The sequence below is a fragment of the Mirounga leonina genome, unplaced genomic scaffold (assembly GCF_011800145.1).
Source record: "Mirounga leonina isolate KUSES-001 unplaced genomic scaffold, KU_Mleo_1.0 Mir_167, whole genome shotgun sequence".
NCBI lineage: Eukaryota > Metazoa > Chordata > Mammalia > Carnivora > Phocidae > Mirounga > Mirounga leonina.
Genome location: NW_023270422.1, coordinates 852,244 through 866,717, shown reverse-complemented (window position 1 = coordinate 866,717; position 14,474 = coordinate 852,244). Strand labels below are relative to the sequence as shown.

The window sequence follows — 14,474 nt, the reverse complement described above, 5'->3', positions numbered from 1 at the left end:
TCAGACATAGTTCATCCTCGTTTGCCTGGGACTGCGTTACCTGAAACTGTGCATGTTGGAACTGGGTCCTTGCCTCCCTTAGAACCAAGGGACACAGTTCTCTTACGCACGAGTTTCTGTTAACACGGTACTTTGCAAGGTAAGGACTACCTCTAAAGTGTCTTTTCTTAGCAGTACAAATACACTAAACCCAAATTCTTCTTGTGGATAATCTTTCCTTTGAACAGTAACCATTTGTTTTCTTACTGGGAAAATTTGGGGGGGTTTTACTTTTAAAGGTATCAGGCAAAATGATTAATAAGATTGAAACTATAGTCAGAAATGAAATTTTTCAGATTTTCTCTGGGTTTACTGTGCATAAATAATTATTTAGTAATTATTGGTTGATTTTATTGGTAGTAGTAAATATCTATTTTTCTGCCTTGAACCTGGATAAATAAGATGAATGTTTTTTGTGATGTATGTAGTATAATGATGCCATGACCTATTTTATATTTCCTAAAGTGTATACTTCTAATAAGTTAGCAGACTTAACTGGAAAAGTCTTAGTTTGAAGATGTTTTCAGTGTGCTTTTGTTCTTATCCATTTTAGATAATGTGCAAAATGGCTCCCATGGTTGGGAAGGACATTACAGAGCGTCTTATCCTCCCTAGGTTTTGTGAGATGTGCTGTGATTGCAGAATGTTTCATGTTCGAAAGGTATTTTTTAGGCATTTTGTTTAAGAACACATGGTTTTAGTGGTTACTGTATTGATGTGTGAAACTTAAAAGATTATTTTAAAAGCACTGTGTATGTAAGATTTTTGAAATGTCAGTGATGCTTTCGTTGCCAGGTGTGTGCTGCCAATTTTGGAGATATTTGCAGTGTAGTTGGCCAGCAAGCTACTGAGGAGATGTTGGTAAGTGTTGCAGATATAAAGGAGTAATAAAGGAGTAAGCAGTACATTACAGAGTAATACATAAAGTTTAAAATGCATACATTTACCCCCCAATTTTATTAACACAGTCTCATGAATGTGAACTAGAACGATCAGATGACTCTGAGTTTGAGAGTTCAAATATCTATACTCTAGGCACTTGAATTGTGTTTTGATTATAGTTTGTTAAAAATGCAGATATGTGATGTGTAAGGACCATTGATTTATTTTTACCTCTCCCACTTCTATTAAATCAATTCTTATTCGAAGAAATCTGTAATTTTATTGCAACTCTCAAGTATTCTAGTGACAAATCTACAGCTTGTTATTTTTAAATGGTTAGTGCATGGGGATATACATGCTTCGTGTACCAGTTAACATACTGGAAGAGTTTCTGAAATCATCCATTAGGCAAAACAGTTTAGGTACAAGATTTTGCATAACATTTAAGCTGTATTTGTTGTTTCTGCTTTTCCAGTCAACAGTGCTGTGAATTAGGTGTGATTTATTTCAAATTACTAAGTTTTAATACGAAACAGATCTTCTAAATTGTTATAGGAAAATCTAATATTTCGAAACACTGTGAAAGCAGAAAATGAAATAAAATGAACCACTGAAACTTGAGTTGTCTGCCTAACACACCACTGTCCTTGCGTAGCTGCCCAGGTTTTTCCAGCTTTGTTCTGATAACGTGTGGGGAGTCCGGAAGGCTTGTGCTGAATGCTTCATGGCCGTTTCCTGTGCGACATGTCAAGAAATCCGACGGACTAAATTGTCAGCACTGTTTATTAATTTGATCAGTGATCCTTCACGTTGGGTAGGGTTTTGTCTAATTATCATTTTTGTAAAATAATACATTTTATAAGAAACATTTTGATTTCATGATTTAAGAAACAGTTTATCAAAGTATGTTACTGTTAATCCTTTTAGGAGTAGACAGTAGGCAAACTACTGTATTAACTTTTTTTTTAACTGGACAAAACTTCTGTACAAATAGAAATCATGTTCATTCTAAGGATATGATGTGGCATATTGATTTTCAGGTGTTAAACCTTCAATAAGTCTCACCTGGCCATAGTGTAATAATTTTTGATATGTTGCTGGACTGTTTGCTACTATTTTGTTAGGGGTTTTTATATCCATATTATAAGAGATAATGATCTATAGCTTCCTTGCAATGGCTTTTGTTTTGTTTTGTTAACAAGGTAATAATGTCCTCATAAAATGAGTTGGGAAGGGCTCCCTCTTTTTTTTGGGAGAATTTGTGAAGAATTGGTGTTCTCTTTTAAATGTTTAGTAGAATTCAGCAGTGATGCCATCTCAGTTTGGACTTTCCTTTGTGTGTAGTTTTTTTTTGGTTTTGTTTACTAATCTCTTCACTTGTTATAGGGCTATTCAGATAAGCTTCACTTGTTAGAGAGTTATTCAGATTATTTCTTCTTTTAGTAAATTTTCTTCTTTTAGTCAGTTTTATTAGTAGTTTGTCTAGGAATTTGTTTCATGTAAGTTATCTAACTTGCTGGTATATGATCCATAGTATTTTCTTCATAATCTCGGTATTTCTGTAACGTAAGTAGTAATGTCTCTTCTTTCTGGTTCTAGTTGATTCTTGTCTCTTTGTTTCTTAGCCAGTCTGCTAAAGTTTTGTCTGTTTTGTTCATCTTTTTAAAGCTTTAGTTTCACCGATTTTCTCTATATTTCTGTTCTCTATTTCATTAACTTCCACTCTAATCTATATTATACCCTCTCTTCTGCTTGCTTTTGGTTTAGTTAGCTCTTATTTTTCCAGTGTCTTGAGGTGGAAGATTAAGTTAGCAGTTTGAGATCTTCCTTCTTTCTTTTGAGTTACCATCCAGGGTAACTGACTTTCAACCTGGGGAGCTTCCTTTTGCATTTATTGTCATGTAAATTTGGTGGCAATAAATTCTGTTTCTGTTTATCTGGGTGTGTCTTTATTTTGCTTTCATTTTTTTTGAAAGATAGCTTTGTACTCTTGGTTAACAGTTTTGGTGTTTGTTTTTTTAAATTTCTTCAAGCACTTTGTGTCTTCCCCACAGCCCTCCGATCTCTCTTGTTTTTGTAGGAAGTTAGGTTTATTTTATTGAGGTTCTCTTGTAAGTGATATGTCACTTTCCTTTTGCTGCTTTCAAGATTTTCTTCTTGCTTTTGACTTTGGCATTTTGATATGTTTGTAGATCTCTTTTAGTTTATCCTATTTGTTGAGCTTCTTTCATGTGTAGATTATTGATTTTTAATAAATTTGGGATATTTTGAGCCATCATTTCTTCAAATATTGTGTCTTTTCCCTCCTGGTATTCCCATTACACATATGGTGCACTTAGTGGAGTCCCACATTTTCCAAGATTCTGTTCATTTTTCCTCATTTTCTTTTTTCTCTCTGTTCTTTGCTTAATCTATATTAATATACCTTGAGTTCCCTAATTCTTTTTTTCTACCAGTTCAGATCTACTTAAGTTTATGTGGTTAGTTTTTATTTCAATTATTATAGTCTTCAACTCCAGAATTTCCATCTGGTTCTCTTCATTAACTTATGTTTGATATGACACTGTCCTCATTCCTTCCTTTACTTTACTCATGCTTTCCTTTCGTTCTGTGAACAATTTATAACAGTCACTTTGAAGTTTTTTTCTAAGTCCAACATCTTAGTGTTCTCACACGTAGTTTCTTTTTTTTTTTTTTTTTTTTAAGATTTTATTTATTTATTTGACAGAGAGAGACACAGCGAGAGAGGGAACACAAGCAGGGGGCGTGGGAGAGGGAGAAGCAGGCTCTCTGGAGCAGGGAGCCCGATGCGGGACTCGATCCCAGGACCCTGGGATCATGACCTGAGCCGAAGGCAGTCGCTTAACCAACTGAGCCACCCAGGCACCCTCACACGTAGTTTCTGTTCCTTAAATTTTTCTCCAGTCTATGGATCATACTTTTTTGTTCCTTTGCATGCCTTAAATTTTTTTTTAAACTGGTCGTTTTAGTTAATACAGCAAATTTGGGTACTTGAACCCTCTCTGGGGCTTGTTACTGTTACTTGTTTGTTTAGTGACTGGCTGGAATGTGTTAGTGAACTCTTACTCCCCCCTCCAGGAGGCACAGCTTTGGGCCTGCCTGCATGCCTGTATCCCATCCTGGGATGACCACATTTTGATGGGAGTAAGAGGGACAGCAGCCCCAGGTTCTCTTGGCTCATCTATCCTAGCCTTTTAAGCTGGGGCAGGGACTGTATTCTGAGTATTCTCAGGGCCCAGTGTTCTGAGCCACATCTAAGGTAGAGCTTCCATTCTACCAGTGGGCGTTGTGTAGAAGGGATGCCCAACAGGTAGCTGGAGGCAGGATAGAAAACATTGAAAGCCCTCTGGCTGGAAGCTAGAAGAGAGGGAGGCCAGTGTTGTTGTCTGCAGCAGTCTGGAGTAGAGGTTCTGCCTCCCTGGTTCAAATACCACAGACTCTCGGGGTTCTTTTACTGAATATTTATAGATATTCCTTCTTTTGTTGTTTGCCTGCCCTTAGGACTGTTTCCACAGGTTTTAATTGGTGGGGCTTTGGGGTTTTGTTTCGTTTTTGTTTTTTCCATTTTCAACGATTTCACTGGAGAGTGGGTCAGTGGCGCTCCTTATGCTGTCATGCCTGAAGTAGATCTCAGGACCTTCCATATTCATTTTCCAAAGACTCTACATAGAGGAAAGACTCTTAAGCCATAGCACAACTTTAATGTTGTTTAAAATGTATAAGATTGTTAGAAAAGATTACGTAGCTTTATTAAAGTTTTCATTTTGAGACTTTATCATTGTCTTGGCTCAATGATATACAGTATTTCCTGCTAATTTGGGAATATGTTTATATTAAAATGGAGGACTCCTTATATCTGTCATTTCAGGTATATGTAAATCCTATAACTGAGACAAACTCAGAGTTTTAACAGTATCCAGAGTAGACTAAACTCATGCATATAATTTTAAAAGTTACCTTTTATGTTTTTATGGAAGTAACATTGACTGTAGAGGAGAAAACCTGTTAAGTTCTTCCATAGGCTTCTTTTTGCTATCTTATATATAATTCTAGCCTTTTTTTTTTTCTTTTAAACCAATTGAATCATTTTGTATCTGCTTCCCCCAGAGGGTAAATACTAGTAATATGCATGCTTCACATGTATTTGCCTCTGCAAAATTTACACATGTCATGTAATCTTCATTTTAAACTATGGAAAAGGTGTTGTTATGCCTCAAGGGCAGGGTCTTAGAGAAATTGGTTTGTGGTTTCTCCCAACTATGATGGGAGAACTATGCCTCTTTCAGATTGTGTCCGCCCTTCTGCTTCCTTTCATAAAACCTCTCTCCCCCAATTTTTTTTTGTAATCAAGATTACAAAAATAATACAAGAATACAATATGAAATAAAATTCTATAACCTTTTTTTTAGCTCTCCTACTTGAGATATTCATGCATAACAGTAGTATGTGCATCCAGATTTTGTGAAATATATTTTAATTCAATATTCTGTTTCTGATAAGTGCATCCATAGTTCTGGCACATCTGTCTTGTTTCCTTGTAGTAAGCAAATTACAGTCTTTCCTACCAGGAAACATGAAATGGATTTATCACATTTTGTCGACTTTATTGCTCTGTATTTTCTGTTTGGCAGTCTTGGTTTTCTTCATTCTGTTTTCCTTGAGAACACTGCAGGATTTCCTTTAGTTCCATGCAGATGCTCTATGGGATCTCATTTTCATATTCTCATGGTTTAAATATTCAAGACCGATTTTAAAAAATCAAAAGTAAAAAAAAAATATAAAGAATTTTAAATCCTAGCAGAAGAATGATTTATAGTTCTGAATCTGGGAAGGTTTTTTAGAAAACACTATCTTATTTACTATCTTAACCATACTTCGGTAAGTGAAAAGTAGACTGTTAATAATCCCTTATTTTTGTTTTATTACTGTTCTCCTTTTCTTTCTAGGTTCGCCAAGCGGCTTTTCAGTCTCTGGGACCTTTCATATCTACTTTTGCTAATCCATCTAGCTCAGGCCAGTATTTTAAAGAAGAAAGCAAAAGCTCAGAAGATACGTCAGTAGAAGACAAAAATAGGTATGATTTCTTTAAACTTTTCAGCTTTTATTGCTTGTGAACATATTTTTCATTTCCTCTATTTTATAATAAATTTTCTTTTTGGAGACTTTGCTATTTCTCTTGATTGTAAAAATTGGTAAATATTTTTAAAGAGCTATATTTTAAATACATTTGTTAAATGTCTCTTTGGTCAGTTACATCTTAAGTGAGAAGATGAAGATGAGTGTAGCACACTGAGCTTGATCCTGGCTATAGAGAAAAGTATAAATGATAGATGTGATGATAATTTTTGAATAAGTTTATTTAATAAATTAGTTACCTAGTAAACCATCTGTTGACATTTAGGTGAAGTAATGGTCATACAATTTAAAGGGTTTAGTGTTTTAAGGGGTAAAACCTAATTTAGGAATATGTTTGTTTAGTATGTAGTCCATTTCTTACTATTACTTTTCCTTTCAGTCAATTATTTTAATTGTGGATCTTGAACTCTGCAGAATGATGATTATAATCTCTCAATCGAGAGGGAAAGTATTATAATGATTAGCACCAAATTAATGTACTTATTAACTAGAATATCAACTTTAAGTGTAATAGGGCAACTGATTTTAAAATAAAAAGGACAACTCTGATTTTTATTTTTAAATTTTTTTACATTAAGAAATTTCAAGTTTTTGTTTTTAAAATTTATTATACTATATACTTAGGGGGAAAAAAAATCAAGCCTAACTTAGTGCATGGAAAATATGCACTTTTACAGATGTGCACTTGAAATAATTTAGAACCTGCTTTTTAAACAGTCCCTACTATAATGCTTGAGTTACCATAGTGTCTTGTCCCTCCCTTGTCATGATGCTAATGGACATTTTCTTCTGTAGGTCTTGATACTGTGATATTTGCTTTCTTGGTGTTTTGATTTGGCAGTTCTTCCTTTCTTCTCTGCTGCCTTGTTTTACCTTTTTGCCCGTTCTCCTACTGTCCTGCTGAATAGCCAAACAAACCTGAGGTACTGTTTTTTGTAAAGGAAGAAAATCACTCTAAACCTGTCTTCCTAGCAAGCAAATTCTGTCAGTTCTTTTGAAAAACAGCTGCTGCAAGGAGTTTGACAAAAATGATGATGGGGGGAAATGTTACCTGTTTTTCATTTTTAAAGTCAACATACCTTGTTCACTACGTAATTATGCGAAGACTATTACATAACTTTTATTTATTTTTAAATCTGGAGAAAGTCTAGTAAGTGAAAATACAAATTTACAGAGAATTGTATAGGTCAGGGGTCAGCAGACTTTCTGTAAAAGGCCAAATAATAAATATTTTCAGTCTCTGCCACAACTGCTGTACTCTGCCTTTGCAGCGTGAAAGCAGCCATGGACCGCACATAAGTGGATGGGCTTGGCTGTGTTCCAATAAAACTTTATTGACAAAAATGTTTGGTGTGGCTACCATGGCCAGTAGTTGTACTGACTGCCCGTGTAGGACATTACTGGAAGAGATATTTAAAGGTAGTTATCTTTTACCTACAAACCTTAATTCCTCTTCCATTGTAATGAGGTATGTCTTAATGTCAAGTCAGTACTCTTTGTAGCATTGGATTTTCACTATGTTGTTAGACTTTATTGAATCGTGTTAATGGTAGAAGGGAGGGAAGAGAGAATTTCTGGCTAAGGAAGGAGTTGTGTTAAATACCATTAAAACTGTTGTGTAGTTTTACTTCCTAACTTCAAAAAAAAAGTCTTATGTATTATTAATCTCAGAACCATTAGTTTGTTTACCCTCTCTTAAATACTGCACTGACTTTTGTTCTAAGCTGTCTTAAAACTTGTTTGTTATTTAAGATTGGTTGATTATGCAGAAATTAATTGAGCACCTACTATGAACCAGCTCCTATAGATAGAAATCGAGAACTCGGTTCCTGTTGTCAAGGTCCTCTCAGTTTTCCTAGAATTCAGATCTCTCAAACAAATATCTTACAAAAGTAAGCAAGTTTTTGACAGTCTGTTTCCACTACTATTTATTATATAGTTTCATCTGACCCTGGAAACATTTAATGTCACTTAATACTCTCTGAAGCCTTAATTGATTTTAAACCTCTGACGTTGTATACCGGATTTATCTTTCACCCTAGATCAGGCTATTCATGCTTCTTGGAAGGTGTTCATAAAGGCTACTTCCAGAAGCAGAGTTAAACATTCATATTTGCATTTTTAAATTATGTAACATAAGCATTCCCTTTTCTTCTTAGTTGATCAACTGTTGTATTATATTGTTCTCCGAATACACTATGTTCTTTTGGTTCTCTCTGCTTTCTGTTCAAGAAGCTGTTCTGTTCCATCCATACCCATTTAACAAAGTGAATTGTCAGTGTGTTTGCTGTCTCTAGACTCACTACCTCCATGAATCTTTTCCTGAGTTTTTTGGGAAATACAGAGCTTTTGCATCTTGGCTGTCAGCACTGGAATATGAGCACAGATTTCTGATCCGTATCTTTTCAGTTGTGTATTTGCGTATATGCTTAGGCCAGCCGACTGCAAGTCCAGCTGCTGTAGCAGTCGAGTTCTGAATTTCTGCGTATAGAGCACCTTCACTGGGCCTGGCAAATAGTAAACCTTGAATGAATTGTAAGGAAAGCTTTAATCTCAGAAGCCTTAAGTAGTTACACCACTTATGCCACTTTTTGTCAGCTTAGTGTAATGCCAGCTGCATGAAAGTAAAACTGATGGCTGTTGGTACAAATTTGGAAGTATTTCAGTGATATGAAAACTTCATTTAGTTAATTCACAGTACAGGAAAGATGTATGTTCTTTGCTTTCGTGTCAGGACATAGTGCTGCTTTAACCAGATGTCATTTTCTCCTGAAATACGTGTACTTATTTTTCTAGGCCCAGAGTCTCTAGTCCAGAACTTGGAGAGTATTAATAGGAAACTTATGTAGACACTAAAGGAAAATTAAGGTTCTTTTAGAGAAATGTCTGGCTCACCCTGGTGCTCTTGTTACCTGCATCTCTTAGGAGATGGGGTAATTCTCTCATTTTGCAGAATCAGAGGTCTTTTTAGCTTTCAAAATGATTTTTGCTTTTATAATAGCATTTGGAAATCTGACAACTAAGAATATCAGAATTTTAGTTTTTAGCAGCTTGATCTTGCATTGACTAGCTCCCACCTCTTGGAAAAATCAGTATTCAGATAATTTATATTTTTGACAATTCGAAGCAACTGTTATTCATACATGTAGTAATTTTTCCCAGAATTTAACAGTAGGGAAAATTTTTTTGTCTCCTTGAAACTATACTAGGAGTTTTAAGTTTGGACAGACTAGTAATGTAACGTTAGAGAAATAGAATGACTTAGCCGTTCTTTTTTTTTTTTTTCCTAAGAATATTAAAGTTTAATCTTAATGGCATGGTGAGAATAGTAATCAAGGAATTTCAGGCCCATGGGATAGTTTTGCATACTGAATGGCCTTTGTTGTTGTTGCTGCTGCTGTTTGGGGGGGTGGGGCAAAGGGAGAGAGAAAATCTTAAGCAGTCTACACTCCCAGTGTGACTCGAGTCCAAGGTGGGGCTCCATCTCGTGACCCTGAGAGCATGACCTGAGCTGTACTTGAGAGTCGGACGCTTAACCCACTGAGCCACCCAGGTGCCCTCTGAATGGCCTTTTAATTAGGTTCTTTTTGTGTATTTTAAATGCAGGTGTTTTTTAATTTATCAGATAGTGAAGTCTTACAAGTTTTAACCCATTTGGTCTCCACTCCCACCAAACAGTATCTTGTTACTATAATTTTTTAAATTTAGTTTTCATATCAGAAAAACTGCAAAAATAGCACAAAGAATCCCATATGCCCTTCAGATTCTCCAAATGTTAACATTTTACCATATTTGCTTTACTGATCTTTTTTTCTGAATAGTTTGAGGTTTCAGACATATTCTTTTTACCTTTCTTAAATATTTCACTGTGTACTTCCTCAGAATGCAGGCATTAATACATAACCATGGTCCAATTACCAAATTAAGAAATTAACATAGATATAAAATACTGTCATCTAAACTAGAGACTTTATTCAAATTTTACCAATTATCCCACTAAATTCTTTAAAACAAAAGAAAAAATGTCTTTTAATAAGGACCACGTGATTGGAAAATATGTAATTTGTATAGAAGACATTTATTTGGCATAACAGCACTAGCTCCAAGAACTGTTTTGGAGAGGGAAGGAATCTTAAAGGTTGTCTAAGCCAGTCTGTCATCCTTATGAATAAGGAGTAAATGTGGAATCATGGGGACCTTGAAAGACTCACAGGTTTATGGTAATGCAGTGCTGGCACTGGGACAAGGACCTGAGAACTCGGGGCCCAGCTCTCCCAGAGGTGTAACACACTGTATTATGTGTGCACACCGTCTATTTTATAGTCCTAAGAATCGAGGGGAAACACCAGAAGTAAAATGCTATCACTGTGTGATATGTTTTCACATGACTTCTTACATATTTTTTCTGTATTTTTCAAGATCTGTTAAAATAATCATGTGTTTTTAAAAATACATTATTTTTTAAAATAGTGTGAACATTACCATGAGATAAAGCATAATCAGAGGGAAGTTGATAATTTCATGGGAACATGTACAGTGGCTACTTAACTAGGATATTACACAGGTGTTAATGTCACCTTCCGTTTGCTCAGTCCTGGTAAGCCTCCTGTTTAGTACCTTTTACTGTGTGTATTTAAAGACACATACTGTTTCAGGGAGCAGCTTTAGTTTTTTCCCACACTCACTTTCAAATTTACCTACACACCCATCCTTACTTCTCTCTCATGTTTCTTATGAAAGGTGTGTCTTGACCCATTGAATCTGTGCACCTCTGTTCTTGAGCTCACGTTCTTCTTTCTTCTTAGAAGGACAGTGCTCTATCAGTGATTTCGTCATCTCCCGTGCCTGCAGTTCCTACATCTCTTCTGACCTCTCTCTCTAAGGCATCCTGAGAAAAATGCCTTCACTCTGTTACTTGGTGTGTCTTTCGTGTTTCCATTCGTCTTTCTTGCCTTGCGCCCATCTAAGACCTGCACACGTCCTTCTGAGGTGATGACCTCCACCTCGGTCCCTGGTGTCTGACCGGTTTCCCGTGGACATCCCCACCCAGAATGCAACCCAGGTACTGCACTCAGCCTGTCCAAACCGGAACTCATTAGCCTCCTCATTACACTGTTCTTGTGTTTTCCACTTTTAGTTGGTGCTACCATGATTTGTTCCGTCGCGCTAGCCAGAAATTTGGCAGTCTTTCCGGATTCCTCCCTTTGGTTCCCATCTCCAGCATGCAGTAAATAAGTAAACAGATCCTACTGGTCCTGTCATCATTTGAATGTGTTTACTTCTTCATAGTCCCAGACGCACTGCCTTCATCCACCAAGTCCTCGCTGGCTCCCCCTGCCCTTCTGGAGTTCCCGCCTCCTATCTCACCTCCGCCCCATTTTCTACCCCGCTTCCAGGATGCTCTCTCAAAAATAACGCATCTAAAAATGCGATTCTCCCAATTCCTGCCTTATTCCATGTAGCCCATAGGATCAATTCCAGAGGTGTTGGTTATAGAGTACGGTGGTTCTGGCAAAGTTTTTCACCCTGGTCACCCACTGTTTCCTTCTCTTGGCCATAAGGAACTCACGGCTGTTTGCAGAGTGTGTTACACATTTTCTGTCACTCCTGCCTTTGCATATGCCTTTTCTCCCTTGAATACATGTTCTTCCCCTTAGCCTCGTAAACATTTCCTGGTTCTTCTAAACACCGCTCCTGTCATTTTCCTCTAGGCCTTTTCATTTCAACTCCATCCCGCCTCCCGTGCTCGGTGTGCATACTTCTGTACTTACCACTCTGGCGGTTACTTGCTTACATGTTCGGTTCTCCTGTTTGCCTCTAATTTAATCTCCCTGACCAGACCTGCATCTCATTCACATGTGAATCCTCAATACTGGCTTCGTTCCCTGGCTCCTAGTAGGTGCTCAGTATATGTTTGTTAAATTTAATGGAGTCAAATAAAATATAGGGGATAAACATTAAAACTTACTGTAGTGTTTTAGTTTAGATAATGGATGGTGGTAATCAGTGGATTTTAATTTAGGAGCTTGTGCCATCTGTCCTTATCAGTTAAGTCATGACTTTATTTTGGGAAAACCTTTGGGAGTAGAGCTGGCAAGTGTGGAAGAAATAAAAAAACTTCATTTACACTGAAATGGATTTTAATATTTTGTGAGATAGCAAATAAGGATCTTTTCTAATACTGTACAGAGGGTTTTTTTTTTCTTTTCTTTTTTATAAAAGCAAATAGGTTTTAATTCTCAGCTTTTCAATACATCATTGGAGCAGTGGCAATACCATAATCCTAAGAATCAGATCATTTTTGAAGTGCATTGTAGGAATTTATCTTCCTACAGTTTTTCTTTAGTTTAAGAATCCTGAGATTCTACAATGTTACCTTTTCCAACTCATGTAATGCATTAATATCTAGACTTATGCTTAACAGATGTTTACATCTCTGAACACAGAACAACTGATGGAAAAAGAAGCATTACCAGTATATACACTACTCAATTTGTATGGATAATCTGTAAATTTTAATACTGAACTTGTGTAAATACATTATGTAGTGTCTTTCATTGAGTTTTTTTCAGTAATTATTTTTATACTTTCATTTTTTTTTTCCCAAATGAAACAATAAAAGGATCAGAGATCAAGAAGTCCCAGAGGATGTACAGATCAGGCCAGAGGATGTTTCTTCAGATCCCAGTATTAGTAATTCCAGTGTCAAACTGGAAAACATGGTGGAAGATCATGCTGAAACATCTAGGAAATCTCCAGGTGAAATAAGTGTCCCAGTGGACAGCTCTTTACTTTGTACTTTGTCCTCAGAATCTCATCAGGAAGCAGCTAGTAATGAGAATGATAAAAAGCCTGCTAACTGCAAATCTGCCTTACGGCCAGAAGGTGGCGCCAGTTCACCAGATTCAGCTCTCTTAGATCAGGAATTGTACAACTCCTTCCATTTCTGGAGGACTCCTCTTCCTGAAATAGATCTAGATATAGAGCTTGAGCAGGGCTCTGGGAATACTCTCAGCCCAGAGAGACCAGAAGAAACCTCTGAAGTCATCGTACCAGGTTCTTCAAATATCACTATGGCCACCAGAAAGGAACTTGAAGAAATGATAGAAAATCTAGAGCCACACATTGATGATCCAGATGTTAAAGGTACGGAAGAGTCTATCAAGTTCTTTACTCTAAAGCTGATACATTATTTGCTGACTCTTTTCCCAGAAAAGTTGCCTTTTAAAAATTTATTTTCATGGGGTGCCTGGGTGGCTCAGTCGTTAAGCGTCTGCCTTCAGCTCAGGTCATGATCCCAGGGTCCTGGGATCGAGCCCCGCATCGGGCTCCCTGCTCCGCGGGAAGCCTGCTTCTCCCTCTCCCACTCCCCCTGCTTGTGTTCCCTCTCTCGCTGTGTCTCTCTCTGTCAAATAAATAAAATCTTAAAAAAAAAATTTATTTTCACCATCATCATCATGTATTCTTGTCTTGATAAATAACAATCTGATACTTAGGAAGTTTCGTTTAGGTGAGCTCATCACTGTGTTGCTAACTGTAGCATACATACACAGATTTGTTAATTTACGGATCACTCGCCTTGACATTTACACAGTCATTCAAACATTGCTTTTTAGGGCTGTTCTGGGAGCGCTCACTGCATTCCAGTACCCACTAGATCTCTGACACATCAGAGCACTTAACAAACAGTAATTGAAATATTTGAATAAGCTATGTTAAAAAAATTTTTAACAAATAAGCTAAAAGTGAGAGCATGCCTTTTAAAAAAGACCTATGTACACATACAAGTTTGAGGATCCAACTGTGTTTCAGAAAATGGCTAATCCTGTTTCACTTAAAATAGGACTGTGAATATATAGGCTGCAGGTGAGCGATTTCAGTACAAATACTATATTGTGATTTAATCCATTCTTTCTAGTTCAGCTCTTACACCTGCTGTAATTGAAATCTGTTGCAATGTTCTTTCTGTCCGTCTTGATGACCCTTTTATAACATATGTGTTGATTCATTGATTTGTTCAGCATTTCTTACTGAGCACCTGCTCTTGTGCCAGGTCCTTTCCTAAGCACTAAATATAGAGCAGCAACAAACCAGACCAAAATCCCAGCCTCAAAGAGCACAGAAGGGTGATGCTTAGCACATAAACTGCCCATGCGTCCGATGTTCTGCAGTAAAACGTAGGTGGGCAGTGTCGGGCATTTTCTTCTTAGGCTACAGAATTCCTGATTTTTTTTTTATTTCATTGAAATCTGAGGGCATGTGCAACTTGTGTTAGACGTCAGTAACTATGCCTTGATTTTCCATAGTGTCAGAAGGTGTTTTGAAGGGCTATCCCTTAATTTTGGATGTGTCCTCATTTCTGATTCTGCGATTGTGGGCAGCCACAAACTGTCGGG

General features: G+C 36.8%; 1 protein-coding gene across 4 annotated transcripts in view; it reads left to right on the top strand.

Moving 5' to 3' along the window:
• Positions 1–14,474, top strand: part of PPP4R1 (protein phosphatase 4 regulatory subunit 1) — a 60,823-nt gene that overhangs the window by 29,949 nt on the left and 16,400 nt on the right. For all 4 annotated transcript variants that reach the window (XM_035013804.1, XM_035013803.1, XM_035013805.1 and 1 more), the window contains exons 7-11: positions 593–700; positions 835–900; positions 1,577–1,735; positions 5,889–6,016; positions 12,701–13,224. In XM_035013804.1, the coding sequence (XP_034869695.1) occupies positions 593–700; positions 835–900; positions 1,577–1,735; positions 5,889–6,016; positions 12,701–13,224 (985 nt within the window). The remainder of the gene's footprint in view (positions 1–592; positions 701–834; positions 901–1,576; positions 1,736–5,888; positions 6,017–12,700; positions 13,225–14,474) is intronic.